The following is a 24,611-nucleotide window of genomic DNA, read 5'->3' on the forward strand; positions in this document are numbered from 1 at the left end:
AAGCATTACCAAACCCAGAGTGACTTGGGATTTCCTTAGTTCCATAAATTGTCTTTGCCACAAATCTTTATGGTAGTGCTTTTCTTCTTTCCCATTTGGTTTCTTGATTGTATAAGATTGTTTTGAAGAAGTGGCAGGGGTTTTGATTCTTGCAGTTGTTCTGAACTTTAGGAGGCTGTGGTATTTTTCATTTCAGGATTTATGATTAAGTCACCAAAGGCAGGGACTGCTTTTGTCCTGTATTTGAAATTATTAGAGTAATCTCTTTTTTGTATGTGAGCCATGTTCCTCTAATCCAGGGTTTTTCTGTGTTCAGATACAAAGTTATTCTCGGCTTCTGCAGAGAAACCCATGAAAGCTCTCTAGAAACTGCTGGAGGACTGTTTGCTTCTTGTCAGTCAATACTGACAATATATCATAATACTGACAAAATATCATAAACACATGCATGTGTGATATTTGTTCACATAGTTTAGCTTTATGAAACCTGAAATGATGCAAGCTGGTGTGTGTCTGATCCATGCTGTTATCTCTGCTTTGAAATATTTTCATGTTCCTAAGCTAAGAAAAGGCTGATGAAACGTAGTTCTTCAAAGGATCTTGATTCTGAAATTTCCTCTCTCAGTCTGAAATGGCAGCTGCTGTTGACAGGGAGAGAAGAAACAAAAGTGTTGGGAAAATTTATTTTTTTTTCTTACCCAGCCAGTGCTTTTGAGGTAAAGGACCAGATTAAATTAATGAATGTGAAGCAGATTTAGGTATTTTGATGCACTGGTCTGTAACCACAGATACCTACCGTTCCTTGATTTATATGGAAATTTCCAGATTCTTAATGCTTTCTAATTACTGCCTTTGTCAAGATATGTAGTCATTTCCAGGAGGAAAAAGTTATAAATACACAGCTAATATTCTAAAGGAAGTGTGTTTAAGGAACCCACTTATTTCTGAATTGTGTCCTGGAATACAAGGAAGGAACAAGTAAATTTCAAATATTTAGCTTTTCATCATCTTGGTGGATTTTTCTTGTTTCTAGCCCGTATTTTTGGCACTAGTATTATTGAAAGTGCTAGCTTGATCTTTGCTTGGAGCTGTCTTTAGTAACTGGATTGGATTAGACCTACTTACAGAAAGTAAAGACCAGTCAGAATTGACATCTAGTTGAACCATTTATCTTCTGATGAAACATTAATGGCAAAATATTGATTACTTTCAGTATGAAATGAATATATCCTGAAGTTAAATATTACATTTAATTAAGCATATCCTAAAATAGAAGTATTTGAAGTATATTAATTGACCACTGTCATATGTAATAGATAAGCAAATTATACAACAGGATATTTACATTCTGTTTCTTTGTTACTTTAAAGAGGCTTTTCCGTGGTTTGCTAAAAAGCAACATAAGAACTTGAACTAAGAAAAACTGGATATTGTTTCTGGATATTTGCAAAGACTTTAATTTTTCTGTGGTATCCTATTTCTACTTAAAATTCTGTTTCAGTTGTAGTTTAAAATCTTTTTGCCTCAATTCTGTTTAAAACCATCTACCTAAGCAATAAGGTTCAAAAAACTGGTAAGTATTTAATTCGACATTAAAAAAAATTGTCAGTAGAGATTTCAGAAACTTCCTATCTGGTTCCTTCTTTGAACAAACTCTGGCTTATAACTTCTGCCTTCAAAGTAGTTCTTAGCTGCAAATGCACTTTCAAACATAATCATAAGTCTGTCCTGCTTATTTCTTCTCATGTTCTTTTAGCAAAAAAACTTTCATTCCTTGGAGATAAAATTGTAATCTGCTGCAGGAGCTTGAGGCCTTGATCTGATAGTCATGTTTTTCTTTTGATAGTTTTCAGAGTGAAGTTTGAATAGTTTCTGTTTGTAAATGCCTTTCTCATTCTGTTCTTTGGGGTTTTTTTTTTTACTGTTTGGACAGAACCCATGATTTCCATATCAATTCCCTAGTCAACCATCCAATGAAGGGTAGGAAAAAAATGCACATCAGTCACTAAAAGAAGGTGCTCCTGACTTAAAACTGAAGTTAAAACATATCCAGTTACAAATGCTTTTATACCATGGCAACATTAGAAAGCACCAAATTTTACCTTTTTTTTAAAAATTCCTCGTCTGTGTTATTTTTTTAATCTGTTTTGCCAATCTAAAAATCCCTGGAAATATCTAGAAAGATTCCTGTTTTAAATGGATTTTGGTATTTAAAATCTGTTAGCCCAATTCATTCCATCTGGCACTAGAATCAAAATTTGGCCTAGAAGCAAATAGTTTTGAAGAGTTGGTGTGAACTTAAGGAAGCTGAGTGGCTTTCTTCTCTATTGTTATCAGCTCGACTGAAAAGATGCAAGTCACAAAAGCCAATCAGGATGTGGATGAGCATAAAAAAACTAACTGTAATTTAGAAAACATCTATTTTTTTCCTCATCTATCTGATTTTAACACAAATAGAGCACTGTGTAGCAAACTGGATAATACATTTGTAATCCATGATGAGTTAAAAATATGCATCCTTAGAGGGTCTGATTTAGTAGATGGAAATAACTTGTTCTCTAAGGCTAATAAGTCTTGTATCTAAGTTCATGGATTAAGTGCTGAAACAGTTGATGTTAAGGTGAATTCGGTACTGAAGGATTTATTAGGCTTAGTAAACCTCCAAATATTCATTTTCATAAAACCATCAGAGTTGGTAGGACACCTGTTCCATTCTTGTGGAATAAAAGTTCACCTAGCTTGAAGTCAAATGCCTACAGCATTTGGTGTAAATAGGTAATCTGAAATTCAGTCTAAAGTATTAAATATTCTGCCACTTTTTAAATTGGTTGTGTGCACAAGTATGTTTGATCTAAAAGCTCTACTTTCCATAATTCAAAATATTTAGTATTGCTAGCCTGTCTTTGACATCTACTTTTCTGAGAATCTGATAATTTTAGAAACATAATGCTGTGTTTTCAGTGATGATGAAGTTAGTTCTCATAATCAAACTCCATTACAGTAATTTGTGTTCTTGGATCTCCCTGCATATTAGCATTGGTGTCTGGTTTGACTATGTATCTCAGATTGGCAGAATAAAATGCTGTCCCTGTCAGGATTTGAAGGGAGGAGACAAGTTCAAAAAGCACCTGATTATTTTTGAGAATTTCATGTATCTAAATGCAGGTTCATAGTTTCTGCTTTTTATAGAGCCTTTTTGTTTGTTTGAATACGTACTATGCAGTCAGAATCAGAGGAGCATCTTCAAGAATAACAACAAACCAACCAAAAGCAGAACACAAAGGCCTCTGAAACAGCAATCGCTTGGTAACATTCTGTGTTTGTCCCAGACATGGGTTTGGTTTTGTCATTTTCTGTCATAAGCTCTGTTAAGCAGTTGAAAGCCTCCTAGATTTCCTTCCCGATCGATAGTCTTCAAGGGTTGAACCTGAGGATGAGTCTGCAATAGTTCAGGTCTTCTCTGTAGCTGGTCCTGTCTTATTAAATTAAAATCATAAATGAGGCTGATGAGTCAAGCGTTGGCTTCCCACTACTAGAATGATAAGTTTTCTGTTGGCTTGCTCATGAACTCTCCTGCTGATCATAATTTCTGTAGCTCAATAGTCATGTCTTGTAGTCTAGTACAACTTTCTGGTTCAGGTCTATTGGTGTTACATCCCACAATGTTTCACACTGACTGCAAATATGGCCACTTGCTAGGACTTATTTCAGGCAAGTGGGAATTAGGAAACCTCAGGTCTCGAGCTGGATTGTGATTGTGGCTTCACTGCTACCTATAGTCAGAGTATTTATATTTCTTCTGATTGACTCAAAATGTACAAATCTGTCAATGTCATGGGATCTTTTGGGGGGCATACTTGAGGACGCTGAGAGTTCTACGTATACAAGGAGGAAGAACCAGGAAACAGCAGAACTTGTAACAGTATGTTAAAATATGAGGAAAGCTGGGTAAGCACAACAGCCCTTGATACTTAGAAGAACGACTTGTAAAAGAAAGTTCCAGTTGTCTGTAGTACTTCATACTGAAGCATTCAAAAGTGTGACAGGATAATTCATAGGTTGAGTGTGATAGCATAATTGGAAAAAATACTCTTGATACAAAAGCAAGTACTGGAAAAATTTAGGAATACTGTTTATTTCTTCAGTTTTTTGGCTTGGCCCAACAAGGCTGCTGTTCATCTAGATTACAACTTGTGCAATATCCCACATCACAGGTTGTTCTTTATAGTGAGCTGATCAGTCTGTGGTTCAGTAACTTATGAAGTCACGAGCAAATACGGGTGAATAGAATAAAATCCTTGAGAAAGTTTCCTTTTTAAATTTCAGAGCTGAGCAGGCAAGCTGCCCACTCCTTATGCACTTCTCTTTTAAGGTGTATTAAATTAGCAGCATGAAAATGAAAAATTTTAAAATTGCTAATCTGTAAATCTTGGTATAATGCATAATTGTTTGCTTGAAAGATTCAGGTCTTTTTAAATAAGTCTAATTATTTTTTTTAAATAAGTCTAATTACTATTAGCTGTAGGGATCTAAGTTCTTTATAGAAGGAAAAAGCAAAAACCACTTCAATTTGGAACATTTATCTCCCCTAAGGCAAGACATGTTGTTCAAAAGTGCCTTTCCTTGTAGGAAGATTAACCAACCTCAGAGCTCTACATTTCTGTTCTCTGCTTTCCTCCTGTAGAAGAGAATCAATTTGGTTCTTTCCTTTCCCAGGCTGTCTGCAGCGAAACTCTTCTGTTCATCACTTTTAAGGAGTGTCAGCTCCTCTCAGCAAGTACTGGAATGAGTTTTGCACATTATCAGTTCAGTCAACCATGAAGTTAAAGTTTAATTTGCTTTATCGATGCTTGCAAAGGCTTAATGTGTCTAAGGTACATAGGCTTTACAACAGATGGAGAAGGGGACGGAGAGATCAGGTCATTTATCTCAAAAGTCAGTACTTGACAGTGGTTACAAAGAAAGAGGTTGGAGGTTGCTTTTTTATATAAGAGAATGTCATATCATCAGCAAATGGGGATTTCCAGTGTTGATTTCATGGGTACACGCATTGGGTTAAAAATCGTTGCACATTATGGCAGAAGATTACACTTCAGTATAGCCTCTGAAATAAAGAGCTTTTAATGACAGTTTAAGATTTGATTGAAATTATGTTGTAGCTATTCATAAGTATATATTCTTATGTAAAGAAAAAGCCTACAAACTAGCTTCTTCAAGTAAAAAGCTAAATTTGTGACTGACTGAAATGCTTCGGTGTTTGTATGGTGGCACTTGTAATACCGGTATTAGTGAGACTAGGAGATGAGGTACAATTGTGACAATGCTGTGTTGTGACATGCTGCGAAGTGACAACTTCTCAAATGTAATCTGTCCAGAATTTTCCACTGTATGCAGAGAAACATGCAGCAGAGTAATCTACTTGTAAGGTTGAATGGGTAAAGTCCAAACGGCTTCTAAGACTTTTCAGCATCATGACAGTTCACTAAAAACTAATTCTTGCCGTCTGACATGGGTTTGTCTGACATGCGTGTTTTGGCTTTCTACACCTTCAGACATGTCTTACTCCTATTTTCTTAATGGGATTCCTGAGTTTTTCCTAGTTTGTGTTGTTTTCCTAACTTTTTTATTATTTATATCATTCTAGTGCAGGGCACTCCTGATCTGCAACTGTTCTGGTCATTGGAAATATTTTACAAGAGTAAAATGTTACCACATAGTCATTTCCATGTAAAGAATTACTTAATTTGAATTCTTTACAATTTTCAAAAACTAACAAATTAGTAGCTTGCAACTTAGAATCATGTGAATTAGTAACTCAAATGCAAGGAAGTGCTAAAATTGTTATTAGATACTTTACTACAAGAGCATCTTCTAACTTTGTTGCACAGAAGTATTTGCAGATCAGCATTGCTGAATACTAGAGAGATTTTACATATTTTATTCATCGTATCCTCAGTTGCGCTTTTGTATCGCTGCAGTAACATTCTGTGCATCAAACAAGTTACTTTCATGTAGCAAATGTGGTGTACTGTAGTTACCCCTTCAGTTTCTATTGATAAATGCAAACTGAGTGAATCTTCTTTTCCATGCGTGCTAATTATTGAAACAATCTTAATAACCGATGTTCCAAAGAGCAAACTTGTAGTCTGCAGTAGCATTTCTTACAAGCAAGAGCCAGTGCAGTGCTTCTGCCATGCATTGTCCTCCATGTAAATGCCATGTTCGGTTGTTTCCAGGCAGTGATTAAAAATCCCATATTTCATATATGTATGTATATAAAATATTAGTAGAAGCAGCTACAACATTTCTAGTTTTTTATGGGTAGAAAATAAAAGTTAGATAATCTATTTAGAACATGTTAGCACTTCAGTATGGTAGCTGTTATATGCTCATCTCCTAGTCAGTATGAGAATCCTTTTTTCTGGTGGCTCTATTTAAATGTGATTAGATTAATCTGAGAATTAATGAAATGCTTGTAATTATCTGGTAATCCCTTAAGTAGGTTCCCTTAGATGCTCTAGCTTTAAATGGCTACAAAAAGCCATTTAATACATGTTTTGCAAAGACACAAGGTTTAAATTTTGAAGTGACAATATACATCTGAAATCAACATCAGAACAGTCCAGTGCAAAGAAAGTGCTACTGACCCTATCTGGAGGAAACTTTGGAACATGAGGAACATATAACAGTGACCAAGGGTTGGAGAGGTGGAACAGGTCATTAGGGCAGCTAGAATTACATGGTTTTAAATCTCTAAAGCTGATTCTAGATGACTGAAAGTGTTGGATAGTCTAGAATCCCTGGAAACTTTTAAGAATAACGGACCAAAGACATCTTTGTTTCAAGCTTCTCTGTAAATACTGTAGGAATCACAGAATCACAAGGTTGGAAAAGACCTTTAAGATCGTCAAGTCCAACTGTTCCCATCCTATGCTAAACTATATCCCTAAGTACCTGATTTACCCTTTTTTAAACACATCTGAGGATGGTGACTCAACCACCTCCCTGGGAAGCCTGGGAGAACTGCATGTTTTGATTTTTAAATTTTTTTTTTTTTGTCTTCTGCATCTCTTGATTCAACTTTTGAATGTAGTTTAATACATTTAACTCCAGAGTATTTTTAAATAGAGATTTTAAACAAGATTATTCTTAGTAGTAAAATAAAGTTTCTTTTAAGTTATTTAAATTACTAAAATTTGAGTTTATAATTTTATTTTTTAAAAAATATGTAATCTCAATAGGACAGTACATTCAGAATGTAGTTAAAGCTTTGCTACATGGAGACAGCTTCCTCTGCTGCCAGCATGTTTGCTTCATTTAGATCTGCCCTTTGATTGCCCACATACTCCCCTTGCCCCAAGAAATCAAAATATTTGACCAGTGTGAGCTCATTGTACAAATGTGGGGAAGAAATAAGAAGCATTTCCCACTAATATGCAAAGTTAAAAGCAAGCAAAAAAAGGAGGAAAAAAAGAAAAAGCCCCCCAAATCCTACAGCGAGTCCTTGTCAGACAGCTTGAAATTTAATTTAGCTCTACCTTATGGCCAATGAAACTATGGAAAATGTTCACCAGTTTGCTTTCAGGCCAACTCTGCTGCATGTGTTCATAAGTTCCATAAAGATTGCATGCTTTCTGTTTAATACAAACTGTATATTTTTTTTCACACCCATCCTTGCTTTTTATATTTTATTTTTGTTTCCCTTGCCTTGGTTGGATGCCTGTGTGTGTTTAATCCAAATCCCTGTCCAGTCCTGGAGTTTGAACTACGGAAAGCCAAGGAGACCATACAGGCCCTCCGAGCAAACCTGACTCAGGCTGCAGGTGGTGTACATAAACCTTTTCTTAAGTCTCTACTTTGAACAATGTAGAAGTAGCTGAGCTCGTCCTCTGTGAGAGAGTAAAACGTAGTTACTTTTTTTTCCTCCCCAGAAAATGAAGTTCCTTTGCAGGAACGAAAAAATTATAAATCAAGTCCTGAAATTCAGGTAGGTGGCTGGTGGTAACTGAGCTTTGCATGGACTTTAAGATGGATATGCTTCCACAGTTGGGAGGAAGATGGACCAAAGATGTAGTGTATTGTTTTCTTTTTATTTTTTTTCCAGGAGCCAATCAGACCTCTTGAGAAAAGAGCTCTAAACTTCCTAGTTAATGAATTTTTATTGAAGAATAGTTACAAGCTTACATCAATAACATTTTCAGATGAAAATCATGATCAGGTAAAGCTGACTTGTTTGTGTTTTGGGTTTTTTTACATGCCTGCTTTCCATATTCTGATCTTGTCATAAACTCAAATAAGTTTAAATGGTATTTCCTGTGCATGTAGTTCACTTCATACATATTGAGTAAATACGTTACCTTTTTCATACATAAAGCATGATTTCAAAACACTGCACTTTGAGGAGTATTTTCCTAAAGCTTGTATGAGACAGACAGAATGCTTGCATTCTCTAAAAAGGAAGCAAAACAAGAAGAAAGATACTGAGACTTAGAGGTATTTATAGATTTTCTTGGATTCTGATGGACATCCTTCCAGTTAAACTCGAGAATCTGGAGGTAATGAGGTTTTGAACGTAACCTTTTCCTTAATTCACACTCAGTTAATCTGTGCAGATACACAGTATACATACTGTTTGTCATCTCCTGGGCATGTGTACAAGTATGCTTGATCATTCTGTATCATTGAATACAGTCTTGGAGATGCTCTTGGTAATAAGGCGTTATCTTAAATATTTCCAAATAGAGTTGCACTTCAAGTTTTCTTTAACGTGATCAATTTTATGTCTTGGCTTGCATTTCATGGGCAGAAATTCTTAAACTGTTGGAAGGTTCTAATTGCATTCTGACTGTTTCTGGATGAGCAAAACACTTTGTAACATCAACATCCAATATATATTTGGTGCAAACTAGACTATTGTGAGAAGAATTAAATATGAAGTTCAATGTTAAATATTTAATTTCAACCAGTTCTATTTATAACTGCTCCTTCTATATTTTTCCTACTATTCATATCCTCATCTGTAAAGTAAGTGGGTTGTTATATACAACTTCTGAATCATCCACTTCTGGGTTTAATAATGCTAGGTTTCATACCAATACTTGTGAGGATACAGCGCCCTCCCCCCCCCCCCCCCCCCCCCAAGAAGAAAAGATGAATAATTTGTCCTTTTTATGTGTTCTGAGCTGAAAATGTTTTATATTTTAATACAATTAGCAATAAAGAGGACAGTTCTTAATTCTAAAAAGTAAATATGAACATATTACAATTAATCTATAGAATACACATTTTTTTCCCTAGATGATTCGCCCTGGTCTTTCAAAAAATAACCTTGCCTCTAATAGGTGTATGTAACCAGACTAGAGTACAGTGAAATTTTGCAGCAGTTGGAAAAAGTTTAAAAAAGCAAAACAAACAAAACAACACAACCAAAACTGAAAAGCCCCTCTCCCCCCCATCTACCAACTAAGCATTGGTTTTTAAATCTAAACATTGGAATTTCACGTCATTGAGACCATCACAACTCCTCTATGACAGTACATGCGCTTATTGATATGTGTGGACATGGAAAACCTTGTAATAATGAAGTTATAACTTGTCAGTGAGAAAAGGAAGGATGTATATTGATACTTTAAGGCAGGAGGCCCTAGGATTGGTTACACACCTACACAATTAATACAGGTATGTCCAGATGTCACTGCAAGTATGCTTCCTATGGGTCATCTACAGAGCCATTTGACTTTCTGCTTCTGGAAAATGACACCTGTGCTAGTGAATGGGATGTGAACCAAATGATCAGGAGAAACCCTTCCATCAACTGTACTAGAATTTGATCAACGTGATATCTGATTCTATGAAAGTGTTCACATCCTAGAAAAGAAGGCAATTGTGATCTATGTGTTTGTGGAAGATTCCCTCTTTAGTACATTACCTAGAGATTTCTTTGGGGTGAAACGGCTCTGGGTCATGAAATGGATCCTTGGTTTACTTTTGTTTCTTGCAATCTGATTTAAGCTTTCATCTCCTTTGCTACTGTGAAATCTTGACATAATTAGTTTCTCTTATTCCTTTGAAGGATTTTGAACTTTGGGATGATGTAGGATTGAACATTCCAAAACCTCCTGACCTGTTACAACTCTATCGTGACTTTGGAAACCATCATGTTACTGCAAGAGATGTGGTGGATGTATCGGTTGGTGTAGAAGATGATGAGTTAGAGGCTGCTACTCCTATACTTGGGAGCGTCCCTGTATTTGACACAACACAGTCAATAGAAGTAAGAGATTGTGTAAAATAAAATGTTGCTGTGGTTTACTGTACAGCTTAACTTTGTTGTACTAAACTCTTTTGTGTCTCTCTTGTTTTTAGCAATGTTTAATAGTGCAAAAATTAGAAGATCAAATTAGTGTGTTAAACGGTGAGAAATGGTCTTTGATGGAACAAATCCAAAGACTTGAGAGGTATGTATTTATCAATCTGCTCCACTGCTGATAGATGTTGGAGTTATTCCTCAATGTTTTTCTAGCACACACATGAAAATGTATGACTCACACATAGAGAATTACTAGGAGCTGTTCAGTCCAGGGCAGTCTTTCTTTTTTAATATGTGATATTTGGTATTACAAAAAGGGAAGAGACTTGAAACTGACTGTTTATCTTTTATTACCTACATCATTAAAGCTTGTAATCAGTTTTGTGTTTTCAGTGCAATGTCTTTATTACTTTGAAAACAGAATATATTCTGTGTTTTGTGTAGGTTTTTTTTCTTTACTCAGATTTATTTTACTCCTTAGTACTAAGGTATGTACAGCTTGCAAACATTGTTAGAAAGATGTTTGTTTTAATAACATTTCAATACATAGTTTCTTTTTACGGAGCAAGGCTAGTAGAAATGATAGTGTCTGCCAACAACAGTAAAAAGACATACCATAAAAGTTTGGTCAAAACATATCATTCTGTCAGCTGTAAGATACCATTCTTAAGAGATGCTGCAATCCAACATATGGGGCAAGCACGTAATTTTCAAGTGGCTTTATTCACTTGCGAAGTTAGTGTTTCAAAGGCAGGTTCTGTCTTGTGACAGTTTGTGTCTCAGAGCTCAGATTTCAGCCAGAAGCAGATAAAACTATTGACAGTGGCGAGGTCCTGGCCCAGGCTGCCCAGAGAAGCTGTGGCTATTCCCTCCCTGGCAGTGTCCAGAGCCAGGTTGGTTGGGGCCTTGGGTAACCTGGGCTAGTGGAGGCTGTCCCTGCTCATGGCAGGGGGTTGGAGCTAAAGGTCTGTGAGGTCCCTTCCAACCCAAACCAGGCTGTGATTCTGTAATTCTATTCACTTGTTTGATGAACTCAGACTGTAACATTTTGTGTACTACTAATGATTGAGTAAAGAACTCCGTCCAAGCAGTGCTCATTTGAACAGTTTGTGTGAGATGTTACTTCTGTTAAAGGAATTTTGGAACATACTGGAGTTGAAGAGGGAGCTCGAGTACATTGTTCTTATTTCTGTGCTTCAGTCTTGTGGTTCAAGCAACCTTCTCATGAAAGCTACAAAAATATTTTATTCTTTTCCTTTTTTAGTGAAATAGAGTTTCTCAAGAATGAAAACTTTGCTGCGTCAACAGTTTACGGTGTAGCTCCCCATCCTCCTTTAAAACAAGTGCCTCTCTCGGTCTCAGAGGACAATGGACGGTACTTGGATATCAAGAGCTCTGAGAATGACAATAAATATGGACACACTGAAGAAACAAGCCTTCCTTTATCAACTGAAGTGGATACAAGGACTTCTAAAGATGATATGCTAAATTCTGTGCCCTGTAAAGAAACAGAGAAACTGTCCTCTTGTGCTCCATCAACTAAAACTGCAGTCCACTTTGATAAACCTAATAGGTTAGTGTTGTTTTAAACTGGAATGCTTTACTATTCTTGTCAATTGGATAGATCTTTTTCTAACAGTAAAATAATTCATAGATAAAATGTGCTTTGAATGCAAAGAAAAGACTTTAGTGTACAGACCTGATATTTTCATCTTGTTTATAATCCCTTTAGGAAGGAGTACATTTGAGTAGCCTACGCTTTTAGTATTAATGTGAAGGGCTTGTTTTCACCTCCTACTTGTTTCTAAAACCAGTCCTGTTCCTTGCAACAACAACAAAAAAGCTAAAATCAAAATGCTGAACAGGAAGACAGGATATTTCTATTCTCTTAAACTTTAATTTCATAATGAAATTTCATCTCATCTGCTTGAAGAGTCATTGGGAATTTTTTTACTTTTCATGTGTAGATGTGTATAACTCTCCTGGAACATATAAGAGAACTGTACAAATGTTTTATCATTAGAATGGGTATCCAAGGACACTCTGCTTTAAGTTTTTAATTTGGGGCAAGTCTTCACTGTGTAACTATGATTCTTCAATTAAAGTAGGGTATTTATGTTGTGTCATTAAATGGAGACTGAGTTTGTGTGAATGTTCTTGAGAAAGCCTTTCCAATCTACACACTCTTTTAAAGCTGTTTAGTCAAGAGGGGAAGTAACATCTTCATTAAGTAATAAGTAAACCACTGTGTAGTGTCAGGAATAAAACAGACCACAAATTTAATGAGCATATGTACAACTTCTAAAATTGCAGTTGTGAACAAAGGCACCAAAGTAGCTCTCCTTTTGGTCTTAACCATTGCTATTATTAGGGGAGCAGCTAGCCTTTCTGCTTTGTATTCTGTTAGCTCCCTCAGCATTCTTTTGCTGGTGTTGGTACAATAGTATGTTTCTAGAATTATCTTCCATCTGAAAATACCAAGTAGAAATATATGTGCGATAATCTGTGCAGATGGAAAAAATCAACACCAGCAGCAGGAGGGAAGAAGAAGAAAAAGAGTTGCTACTTCTGCTAGTAATTAACTTTCCTTGCAAACCCTAACTATCCTGTTTTCTCTGGATTTCCTGAACTTCTTGCACTGAGTCGTAGGGGCAGTACCTTGGAGTATTATTAAAAAATTCTTCTCTTCTAGTTGAATAAACGAGTACTTAACAGGAAAGTGTAACTCAGCTTAGATTTTTCTGGGAAAATTTGCAGTGGTTCCATAAAAGCTTCCCAGATTTTATTATTCATTTTATATTCTAGCAGAGTATTGAAACTATATAGTAATCAAAACTTGGAGCTGTCATATACTGATTGCTATAAACTTGTCTACCTACATTCATCTGTGGTTTGTTGCAAGTTTTATTTGGGGGTGTGTTTGGTTTTGGGTTGGTTTGGGTTTTTTTTGCTTAGGATTAATTGGGAGTCCCAGGAGACATTGAGTGCATGAATATAACATTGATGGTTTGGGAAGAGTGAGGATGGATATCAAACCAGGATGAGAACCCTGTGAGGAAGGAAGCATGAGTATCTCTGGTGGGACTTAAGACAGTATTCTCTAGAAAACCAGAACTTGTTTTGCTTCCCACAGTTAGTTATTTAAATATAACTGCATGTGGATTTCTTTGAAAAGTAGTTGAATAAAACCTTGAATCCTCATTGAGTTTTAAATTCAGAAGGATTTAAGAAGAATTACGAAGTTCACTGCAGAAATAAGTAATGCACATGTATGTAGCTATTTTTCTGTTGAGTTTTGGGTTTAAGGTGTCAGTGAAGGGTCAAAGGGAAACACATTTGACAGTGTTTTACAAATCTGTATCGCTACATTTTTTCCTGGATTATGTACTTAATTAAAAAATTGCTGTATTATTACTAAGAATTCCATTATTAAGTATTTTGAGTATTAAGTGGGTATAGACGCATTCTAGAAGTGCTGGATATTTATTTCAGTCTATGGGTGGCTGTTCGTAGAACTGCAGTGTATTCAGAGTGGATTAAGAGATATTAAAACTTAAGACTCTATCCTAAAAGGCAAGACTGTTGCTACTGTAGCTAGGGAGTGGATTCTTGGCATGAATCTTGCCCAGATGGGAAAAGAGGATAGAAGAGCATGTGAGCCTGCTTTATGTGACTGCCCTCAGAGCAGCCGCGGGTGCGTGCCCGCGAGTGAGGACACGGCCATCCCTGGCAAAATGCCTTGTCTGACAGATTGCAGGAGGAAGCACTGGCGGCAGTTTAGATAGGCTGCACCATGTGTATTCATTCAAGTCATTTTAGGGATTTGGTAGTTTGCATCACATACAAGGTGTTTCTGGTATATAGCAGGCATTCCAGGGTTTTTTCAGTAAATTCCCTCTCTTCCCAAGTGTTACGTGGAAGAGAATGGTAGTGTTTGTTTCCTGTATTCATCACAATTTCTAATATTTGAACATCATCACTACTGACTTTCCACTGACTTGTGTGCAGGAGGCCTGGATGGCTTATTGTTTCTGTCCAGCATACATCAAGTACTTTTCTAGACTTCATCAAGGAGAGAAAATTTCTCAACTCTAAATGTAGGCAGCAATTGTAATAGGACCCATGCTGCCTAGGGCTTGCTGTTAATTAACACATAGGGAAATGCAGGGACACGTTGACATGCAGTTTTCAGTCTCTGCAGAATGGGGATAGAACTTTGCCTTTATGTAGGATTTTTATTAAGATTTTAAGTGGGGAAAAGAGCTGGGAAGGAGCTGACCTAAGGAATAACCACTGAAGTGAAGGACAACCAGGGCAAAGGGCTGTCCGAGGCATTGCCCCTCTCTTAATGTTAAGATGCTGCTTTGTAAAACTTGGTGTAAGTAAATCTTAAAGCCTTGAGTAGAACCTGTAAATCTGTCAGTTGAGAATCCATTACAGAATAAGGACTAATGTAACATTAAACAGAGATACTTTGCAACTTGCTATGATCATTTTGTAACTTTTTTTCAAGTGAACTCTTGCACAAGACCAAGCTGGCTGGAATTAAAGCAAACTTACTTCATTGAAATTTAGAATGCTTTTTTAAAAAAAAAAAAACAGTTAAGAAAGAAATTTGAGTTTTAAGTTAGAAACATAAATTCTTATTTAGCATATAGTCAGAAAAGAAAAAGTAGCCTGGTGCATTTATCTGTATCCCCATGGATTAGTTCAAACAATTTTAAGTAGGAACTGAAGTGCTTCCTCCCTTAAAATCATACAGTGTCATTAAAGGATTCACACAGCACCTGGTGATAGCCAGATGCTTTCTGTGCATGTTTTGGAAGGCAAATGTTCTTTTTTCCTCTTTAAGTATAGTGGATGAGACAGCATTAGATTAGCATCTAAATGCAGGCCTCAGATAAGGCTGAGGAACTTGCTGTAATTGGGGAAAAAATAGGATGCTGCTGGGGCTGCTTGCCTGGTTTATGTAATGGTGATTGTTTTCTGAGAACAATTTCTGCCAAATTATCTTCTGATGAGATTGTTTTGAGATGCTTATCAGGGGGTTATGTGTACGCTTAAGGCTTTGAGTTGCTTCGCTGTGCTGGCTGGTGCTGTGCATGGCCATGAGGCACTACTTGTAGAGATACACATCTTCGTTAGGGATTAGGCAGTTAAGGATAGTTTTAAGATCCAAGCTGTATGTTTGAATTCAACAGTTTAGATCCCAAAGTGGCAGTTGAACAGTCTCTCTCTAGTCCTGAAGCTCCAAAGTGACTGACTACGCCACCTCGACAAATCAGAGCATTAAGCAAAACTACTGTTTCTTGTGACTTCTGTCCCCCGTCCCCCCCTGCAGTTTGCATAATTGTATGCTTCCTCTTGTATTGCTAAAGCTTCCTTTACTTCATGTCTTAGTCCTGTTTCTGTCTGTGCAGCAGTTTGAAAGATGGTACATTTTTGGGAACTGAAAGTAACTCTTTAATTAGGACACCCACTCTTTTTTCTTGCCACAAACTAAACACCCTAAAATTCAAAGGTAATTTTAAGCAAAAACTTCTGCAGTGTGCTTCACTTCAGACATGTTTTCTGAATCTCGTTTTTACCTAGCTGGATAAACCGGAGTGGAAGGACTTGTTCACTTTTCTGATCTGTGCTTTCCCCCACTCCCCCTCCCTTTTTGATGATATTTCAGGAAATTGTCACCAGCTTTCCATCAAGCACTACTGTCTTTCTGTCGGATGTCAGCAGATAGCCGTTTGGGATCAGAGGTATATTTCCCAGTTGACATAAATTAAAGATTTCTCATATTCTGCATGGCAGCAGTCGTTAAACATGCAGTAACTGCTTTGAAAGAAGAGTTATTAACATGTATGGAGACATATATTTATGTGCATGAAATGTAAGATATAAGGGTATGATTTCAGATTTTAGCTTAAATCTGAAGCCTGTTGATACATATGTAATTACTGGGAAGTTTTGAGTCTCTACAAGTGGATTCATGCTCTTGAAGTTACTGCCAGATCAAAAGCTGAAAGCTTAATGTGTGTGAGTAAATTAAGTATTTTCTAGTAAGTGATCAGCCTGCTGCAATTATTATTATTCCTTTGAAAGGATATTTTTCTCTTCCTGTGCTTCTTAACTTAAAAAACCCAACCAAACAACAACCTTGGTTTTCTAGGTATCTCGGATTGCAGACAGTGAAAAAAGTGTCATGTTAATGTTGGGACGTTGCCTGCCTCATATTGTTCCTAATGTGCTGCTTGCAAAACGAGAGGTGAGGAATCCTGATATATTAATTTTTATTTTTACCAGGATGTTTTCCTGTTCGTTGTGAAGATAATGTATCTAATTTCGTGAAAGTCTGTTACTTGCAATCATGTTCTTACTTTTATGCATGCATCTCTGCTCCTAGAAAATGGTTTTACACCTCTGTCAGGTGAGTTCACTAAACCTGCATGGTATCCTAATATTTCTTCCCTTGCTTAAGGTGCTTATTAGCATTCAGCAAGGCTGTTACTGTAGGTCCATCTGTTTGTGGTAGCACATATGTTTTTATTCAAGAGGATCATGGTTACTGTGTTTTATAAAGAGCAGAGGACATAAGTTCAAACATCCAATTTGGTTTATTTTATCGATCAGTTTTAATAAGGATTATTTTTCAGGTTCTTTTGCAGCACTGTGTACTTCAACAATATGATTATTTCACCATCTTTTTCTAGAAGCTCCATGTATCAGCCAAGATAAGATTCATCAAAAAAATTCCTTCCTAAGAAAATTATCGATCTTGCTTATATGTTTTTGTTAAATTTAAAGTGAAGCTAAATAAAATGATGAAAATGTAGTGTTTAATTTGAATGTAAATGAAGATGATGATTTGTGTGATCATTCATTTCATATAATGTGAGAAAAGGAAGACTGATTGAAGATAGGGAAAAAAAGACTGGTTTGTATTGCTTTGTTCTAAATACTGCACATTACCAATGTGGGGAAAAAAGAAAATTTGTACATCTCAAACAACACTTTAACAGCCTTATAGCTGACACTGAAATAAAGGGTTTGAAGTCGCATAGCTTATTAAATAAATTTTACTCCTTGTCGAGGGGACCTACAGTACGGTAGACTTAGTACTGCGTTTTGCACATATTCATTTTAAGGCTTTAAAAAAATCCTCAGGAAATTTGTACTGATCCTGTAATCTAAAACTTTGTAACATATGAATAATCATCAGCAGCTGACATAGCAAGTTTGAGATGTACCGTGGCTTGAAAGTTTCAAACTTAATAAAAGGGTTTGTTTTGGTTTTTGGGGGATGTGGGTGTTAACTGAGTGCTCTGGAAATGATTCTGTTAATAGTGCTTCAGAATAATTCTGTGAGCCTGGATCAGTGCTTAATTTCTGATTTATTTATTCCTTTCCTTCCCTCTGCTTGGCAGGATGTGGTATTTTGGCTTCTTTTCACAGCTTGTAGTATAGTCTGTGTAATGCATTTAATATTTTTGTGAGCTTTTAGGCTATTTCCTCCTTATTTTGTTTAACAGTTGAAGTTACATTTGATTACATGTATTTTTGCCTTAAATGAATCATCTGTTTCAATTTGATTGAAAAAGCCACAGGTGAGAGTTGTGTAACTGGATTGCATGGTTAATGTTCCAAGAATTGAAATTTGCTTTAAAAATAGCTTTTCTGAGTTACCACCCATTGCTATTGTAATGCCCTTTCAGATGTTGTCATGGAATTTGAAAGAAAACTTGGGTAGACCATTTGTCAGCTTTTTGTAATACTAATATTAATAAATACTAATCTAAGCCTGGGCTCCCTTCAGCAAGGTACAGTTTCAGGTCTTCTCCAAAACCTACTTTATCATGAGAGAGTCTTAGCACAATTTTACAGAGAAGTGGTATAAAAATATCCCAGAAGATTGTGAGTTTGAGAAAGATACGTTACGGGTTTGGGTGGTCGCTTTGCATTGTAACCAGTTTGCTCTGAGAAGTTACAGTGGTAGTATTTAAGATCTTACACTGTCTGTGCTAGGCACCAGAATTAAACAGAATTTTGTGAGAACTCCCTAAATTACCTGCCTTTGTTCTTTAAGTATCCATCATGTTGAATCCAATTGCAAAATCTTAAGCTGAAAATGCTGTGCTATATGTTTTCATTTAAGAGAAACTGGGTTTCTCTCTGTAGGTTTCTCTCTTTACCAGAGATTCAGAAACTGTTTCATCAGTGCTTTTAACCCTCTTAAGGTTGGCAGGAGGTTGACTGACTTGATAATAAGTGGTCCAGTAAATATTACAGTTGACATCTAAGTGACCAATTACTGTCAGTATGTGTGATGCATTTCTGAAATTACTTTTCTGTGTATCGATCCAGTTTCAATTGTACTTCAATGTCTATAGTTTAGGTTCTGATAGAAAATAAGAAAGAAGGAAAAATACAGTACTGAGCAGGGTTGCTGAGAATATCATTTTAGTTGTTACTAAAAGAGCAGTTCAACTGGGTAAAAATGCATAATGTAGGATAATTGTCTGAAAGCAATTTGTAGTCATTAAATTCTCATGTATTAACATATAAATTTAATTTTGCTTTTATCCCAAGAGCCTCATTTATCCGAACTGCTTGGAAACACGTATGTCAGTGTTGAGATTTGTATGTGAATGAGAAAGGAAGCTGCTGCAAGTCAAATAGTCATTGGAATGAACAGTAGCAAAATACTAAAAACCTGTTTTTCAAAAAAACTCCTCCAACCCAACCCTTTGACTCTGTGTGCAGTCTGTGAGAATGCTTCTTGCAGATAAGCAGCTTGAGTTCACAAAATTTCATCTGCATTGAAATCTGCTTCCTCAATTGTTTTCACCACTTAGAACTAAAATGCATTTAAGAGTATAAAAAAAAAATCAACCTCTATGTATACCATAGAAAGATTGTTTGGGCTAAACCATAATTATTGAAACTTTTTTTAAAAAATTTTTTTGCAATAACTAATGAGTGCAATGCCAATTTCTCACCCTTTATAAGATGTAAAAATCATTATCTTTTTGTCACGTGACAGGAGTAACCTTACTTTTGTGTGCAGCTCTGCTCTGCAATATGTAGTCCTTCACTGGCATTTGGGATGGAGTAAACTTTTTGGCTTAATATCAGGAAACACTTTTCCCTCTCTGTACCTTTCGTCTCGCCTCTTATTTCAGGGCTGGTTTCTGTAACTTCCATTTGTGTTTTACAAACTTAGCAAAGTCATGATATGCATGGCTAAATGTACTGAGAAACAGATTTTCATTGCAGTCCTATGTTTTAAAAGCCATAAAATCTTGGCTTTGTTAAGAAACTGAAAAAGAATGTGGTGTCAGAGCTTGGCAGCATATTTAAGTGGCTGTTTCCAGTGACTGTATCAAGCAGATGTTATTCTGGTTGAATATGGATGAAGATATATAAATTTGAGTTCCTGGGCCAACAATATCTTCTAAATGACTTTCTATTTCACAAAGTAGAGGAGAATAGAAAAATACTAATGAGCAATTAAAGTATTTTCTGTTACTCTGTAAAACAGAGGTTATGATAGGCTTCTGTATACTGTGTTTCTGAAAAACAGGGATAGTGCTGACCTCAGTGTGTTTGCTGGTCTTCTTGTTTACATGGGGCATTGGTTTTGGTTTGGAGGGCTTTTCTGTTTGGAGGTGGGGTTGCCCCTAGCACACGAGAGACACGACTACTTTTAAAATTATGTCTCTTACTTCCCTTGTCTGGATATGAGGGGCAAGTGTAGTTTTCTTAGACTGAAATAGTTGTCTTGTGGAGTGTCCTTTTTGTCTCTCATCTGAAAGCTGATGTCTTTTAATACTGTGTCTTTAAACTTAGCATAATACATGAATATAAGTAGTTGAATTTAAGCTTTATTAATTGAGTTGCCAGTTGCTAGTAGTTTTACTACAGTAGTTTTATATGCAGGTTTCCAAATGGTAAATATGAGGAGAGAAGTACAAAGGTGTTTTTGCAGCCAAATCTGGATTGGTTCTTATATAAATGCATCCCTTTTGGATCTATGAAAGGCTTAATTTGGATCCTGGAGTAACAGACTCATCCCATGAAATGTAGTTAGAATTGTCATTTTAATATTAATGACAGCCAGAATTCTGTCATGTATTAATGCTATGATTAAATATTTTTCTCTTTCTAAAACTAAAAGGATGAATTCTGAACTTCACATACGTTCTTTGCAAGAGACTCTCCATCAGTAGTTTGTTAGTACCTGCAGCTATTTATTTTACAGTTGTCAGAGGCTAAGTTACAGAAGGATATTAACAATAGCATTAGTTCACAATATAAACATTGACTATTAGAGGAAATTAAAAGGGACACACTTACAAAATGTATCATAATGCCATCCTGGTTTAGATATTATAGTCACCCATTGTATTGCCGTATTATTAGGTTAATGTTTTAAATAATCTTAAAGATTAATATCCGAACCTTTGGAAGGTAATCAGTCTTAACACTTAACACTAGTTAAATTTATTATTTGAGATAATTATTTTGCTTATGAACACTCCAGAAAAAAGGTGCTAATTTTGTGAGAAATTAAGATTTAAGACAACTTCTGTCAGGATGTTAGACAAAGCCAATTGCAATGAAGGCAACAATACAGAAAATTCCCCCCTTGTAAGAAAATTGTCTAGAAAAGTAGACAAATGCCTGCTACAGGATGTATTAAAAAACCACAACAACCATACACAATTTTAATATTCTTTTTCTTTGATGCTTTTAAAATATAGGAGGAACCATTTTACATATAGTTGAGGTTATAACCAGTTCCCATTAAAAAGCTACTTTCTTTTACCTATAAAATCCATATGCCCATGTAAATATTGACTTTATTGAAAGCGAATCTGTTCAAAGAGTGAATTCTTTTCAAAGATAACAGAACACCTTGTAAGTTAGGGAGAAGATGTCTAAACGTACAACGGTTAAAAACCCCAGCGTTTCTTTGGAGACCCCTACATGGACAGCCTCACAAAAGTGGAACAGGAGAAGATGGGTCGTTTCAGTTGTCCTGTGCATGCGTTAGGTCAGCTTCATAGCATTGTCCATTGTTCACCTGTACGTCACAGTAAAATGACTTTTTTTTTCTCTCTAATTACACCTGGATGGCTTCTAGATATAAACTGCCTTAGCTATGAACTTGGCTTTTCAGTAATGGAGGTGAGACCTCTGGCACTTGATGGTTTATTTCATGAAGTGTCAAGTCCTGACAGTGTTCTAATGGCAGCCTGCTTGGCATCTAGTGGGAAGACGGTGTTGCAGTTCTGAAAGTCACTCCTCCTGGTATTGTTGACTAACACCACCATGAACTAATTAGTTTTCCTAAGTCAAAGGCAAAAGGGAAAAGAGGCACTTAGGTTGAACACGATATTTAGGAAGAATCCCAAATTAAATAGAGGGGGGAGGGTTGTTGGGGTTTTTAAAAATTTGTTCTTGCTTTATGAATATCAGCACAAGTGGTATTCCTTCCCAAGGAAGGCAGAGTGTTTCAAAGAGCACTGGAAGTCCTCTCCTTGATGATTAATAATTATATCCAGTCTCCATAACAGCATTATGAACTTTCCTCCTGAATTTAAGCACCCAAATGATAGCAGTACTGTGTCTTGTTGGAGAACTACCACTTTTTTCAGCACTTCTCTGCTGGTTTTGAGAGTGGAAAATCTGAGATTTATTAAGCAAGTCTATGTTTAAGGCATGCACATTAGCAACAGGAAGGAATGAGCTTGAACCTTTTTTGTTCTTAATCATCCTGAATATCTTGAGAAGAATCTGTCCCCTTTTGTCTTTGGGAGACTTCACTTGACCTCTTTTGTCTGTCTATGAGAGCAGTTTTGTTCTCGTCCCACAGAAAGTCCCTTTCTGCCTCCAGTTTTACCTTACTGTCCATTAAGTCTATAGGGAGCACATAGAACGCTGTTCAAGACTTCTCACTGTTTCTCCACTCCCCTTAATAGAAGGAACTGTAGAAGGACTGATGCAGCGATGCAGAGAACACTCTCTTCTCCCATAGTATGCATGAAAGAATGTGACCAATGGACAAGAAAATACAGCTAATTCCATCAGCTATAATAACCAGCTTTCTGCAAGGTAAAGAACCAGCCTTGTATCTGCCCCATGTTAATGCTGTTAGGTTATTCATTAGCCTCTAATAGTACGTGGGCAAATATTCAGAGGTGTTTTCCTTTCATACAAACTCAGCTGGAAAAAGACTTCAACTTCCTTAAATTTGAAAGGCACTGTTTTGAAATCTGGCAGCAGCTTGGAGTGAGCAGTTGAGGTTATTGAGTAGGTACTCAAACATACTAGGAAAGGGAAACCAGTGTGATGGCTTCAATAGATGAAACAAAAACCCCAGATCATAAAAAAGTATGCATGTCCTATTGCATGGGATATACTCTTTAAAAAAAAAATAATTGTAAGGAGTACTTAAGAATAATTGCAAGAGCAGTTGAATAATGTGCACTTAAAGTAGATCTCAAACTTGGATCCCAGGGAAGTGACACAGGGTTTTTTGATTTAAGGATTTTTCTATAAGCTATGTTCTTCTTGGTGAAGTTAGTAATTATGTGTTGTATCTACAAATTGTGATCTGATATTTAGAGTTGCAGAATTTTTTACTTTTACAATTTTTTTTTCAAAATTTTTTGAGTTAAAGCAGTGTTTGCAGGAGAGAAAATGCCTCTGTGAAGTACAAAAAAAAGTTAAATGGCTTAATCCCCTTGCTTTCTCAGAACTTGAAATAGGTCAAAGCTGATTAAGTATAAAAAACCCCCCAACGAACCCAAAACCTAACATGCAAATTGTAGAGAGAAAGGGGCTTTTGACTGAAGAAAGTTTAGCTCTGTGTAATGTAATTTGTAAAGTTTAATTAATGCAGGTTTCTCATTCACATAACTTGCATTGTACTACGCTGATTTAAAAATAAACCCCAGGACTGTCTTACTTGAAAATATTGAGAGAAAGAAATGTCAACATCGCTGAAATTTATTTCTTCTCCTTTTGTACTTTCAGATTTTCTTGAAGTGGTGGGTAGGATATTCTCACATTAATTCCTCTGCCTCATCATAAATTCCTTAATCTTTACTGCAATCACATTAAATACTGCCAAAATATATATCTTCCAGAATGTTAAAATGCGTTTTAGGATGTGTCTTAGTCATCTGTGTGAAAAAGTAGCATGTTATAGAATTCTTGTAAAAAGAAAGCAAAAGCTTATCAGGAGTTGACTAGTTTAGAAAATGCTCTAAAGTATAGTATTGTTCTATGTTTAAAATAAACATAGCACTTGCTATTTAGGAAAACAGAAGTTGAGCAGTGAGGGTGTCTGTAATGTTTTTTCCATATGTCCATCTTGTTTAATGGGCTTACTCTTGAGAAGATCTTTAAAAGGTCTTTTTGATTGTCTGCAGGAAAAGGTTATTGCAAGTATCTATAGATTTTTTTTCCAGGTTTTGTATAATCTTTCCTAGTAACTTAAGAAGTGCTGCCCGCTGTCATTGTCTTGTTTGTCACAACTTACTAATGTACAAAAAGTATCTTTGCTGAAACTGGCTCAAAAAATCTATGGCAGGTGGGAGAAGTCTCATGTTTTCTATGCAGACACCTAGGTTTGTCTTGTTCTTTTTCCCCCACACCTCACAGCCTGATGTCCCTAAGATATTAATTCACCTTGAAGTTGTGTGGCTTCCAAATTTGCTTGGGGTAAAGGCTCATGTCAAGAAGCTCAAGGAAAGGGACTTCCAGTCAATATTTTAGAAACATTTGTTTTTTCTGGGAATGAATACCATGAGCTTTGAAAGCATATTTAGAAAGGAGGAGGTCTTCACTATTGTGAACAGCCTTAATTTTCTTGTTGTTCATGTTTTACACAGTATTTTCTTGGTAGCTTGTTCCATAAGGGAATTGAATTGATCTAAAAGGAGACTTTAGCTTCAGATATAGCCTCTTTATTGAAAAAAACCCCCACAAAACAAAAACCCAACAAAAAAACCAAACAAACCACCAAAAAACCACCCCAACAGACCTTTTAAAAAACCTCATACATAGAAGGTATCTGTCTGCAGGCACGTTTACCAATGTGTGTTGCTCGGTGCTTATCCAGACTTGTGCACACCACTGTGTGTTGCTTAATATTCAACCTCTAACTCCATGGCATCAGAAAGAGCTTCTTCCATAGGAGTTGTGTTCCACAGATGTTTATGGAGCATCCTTCAGTTCAGTAGGTAGTGAAGACTTATTTAAACCATGATCGTCCTTTCTAATTCTGGTTACAGATGACCTC

At 36.2% G+C, this 24,611-nt stretch overlaps 1 protein-coding gene across 1 annotated transcript in view; it reads left to right on the forward strand.

Annotated features, from left to right (window-relative positions):
• RELCH (RAB11 binding and LisH domain, coiled-coil and HEAT repeat containing) overlaps window positions 1–24,611 on the forward strand; it is a gene marked incomplete at its 5' end in the record, with an annotated part of 81,746 nt that overhangs the window by 19,165 nt on the left and 37,970 nt on the right. The window contains 8 exons of the mRNA XM_084279811.1: window positions 7,752–7,823; window positions 7,932–7,987; window positions 8,105–8,218; window positions 10,073–10,273; window positions 10,366–10,457; window positions 11,574–11,882; window positions 15,987–16,062; window positions 16,473–16,568. Coding sequence (XP_084135937.1) covers window positions 7,752–7,823; window positions 7,932–7,987; window positions 8,105–8,218; window positions 10,073–10,273; window positions 10,366–10,457; window positions 11,574–11,882; window positions 15,987–16,062; window positions 16,473–16,568 — 1,016 coding nt within the window. The remainder of the gene's footprint in view (window positions 1–7,751; window positions 7,824–7,931; window positions 7,988–8,104; window positions 8,219–10,072; window positions 10,274–10,365; window positions 10,458–11,573; window positions 11,883–15,986; window positions 16,063–16,472; window positions 16,569–24,611) is intronic.

This window comes from Gallinula chloropus, assembly GCF_964237585.1.
Source record: "Gallinula chloropus genome assembly, chromosome: 2".
Classification (NCBI taxonomy): Eukaryota; Metazoa; Chordata; class Aves; order Gruiformes; family Rallidae; genus Gallinula; species Gallinula chloropus.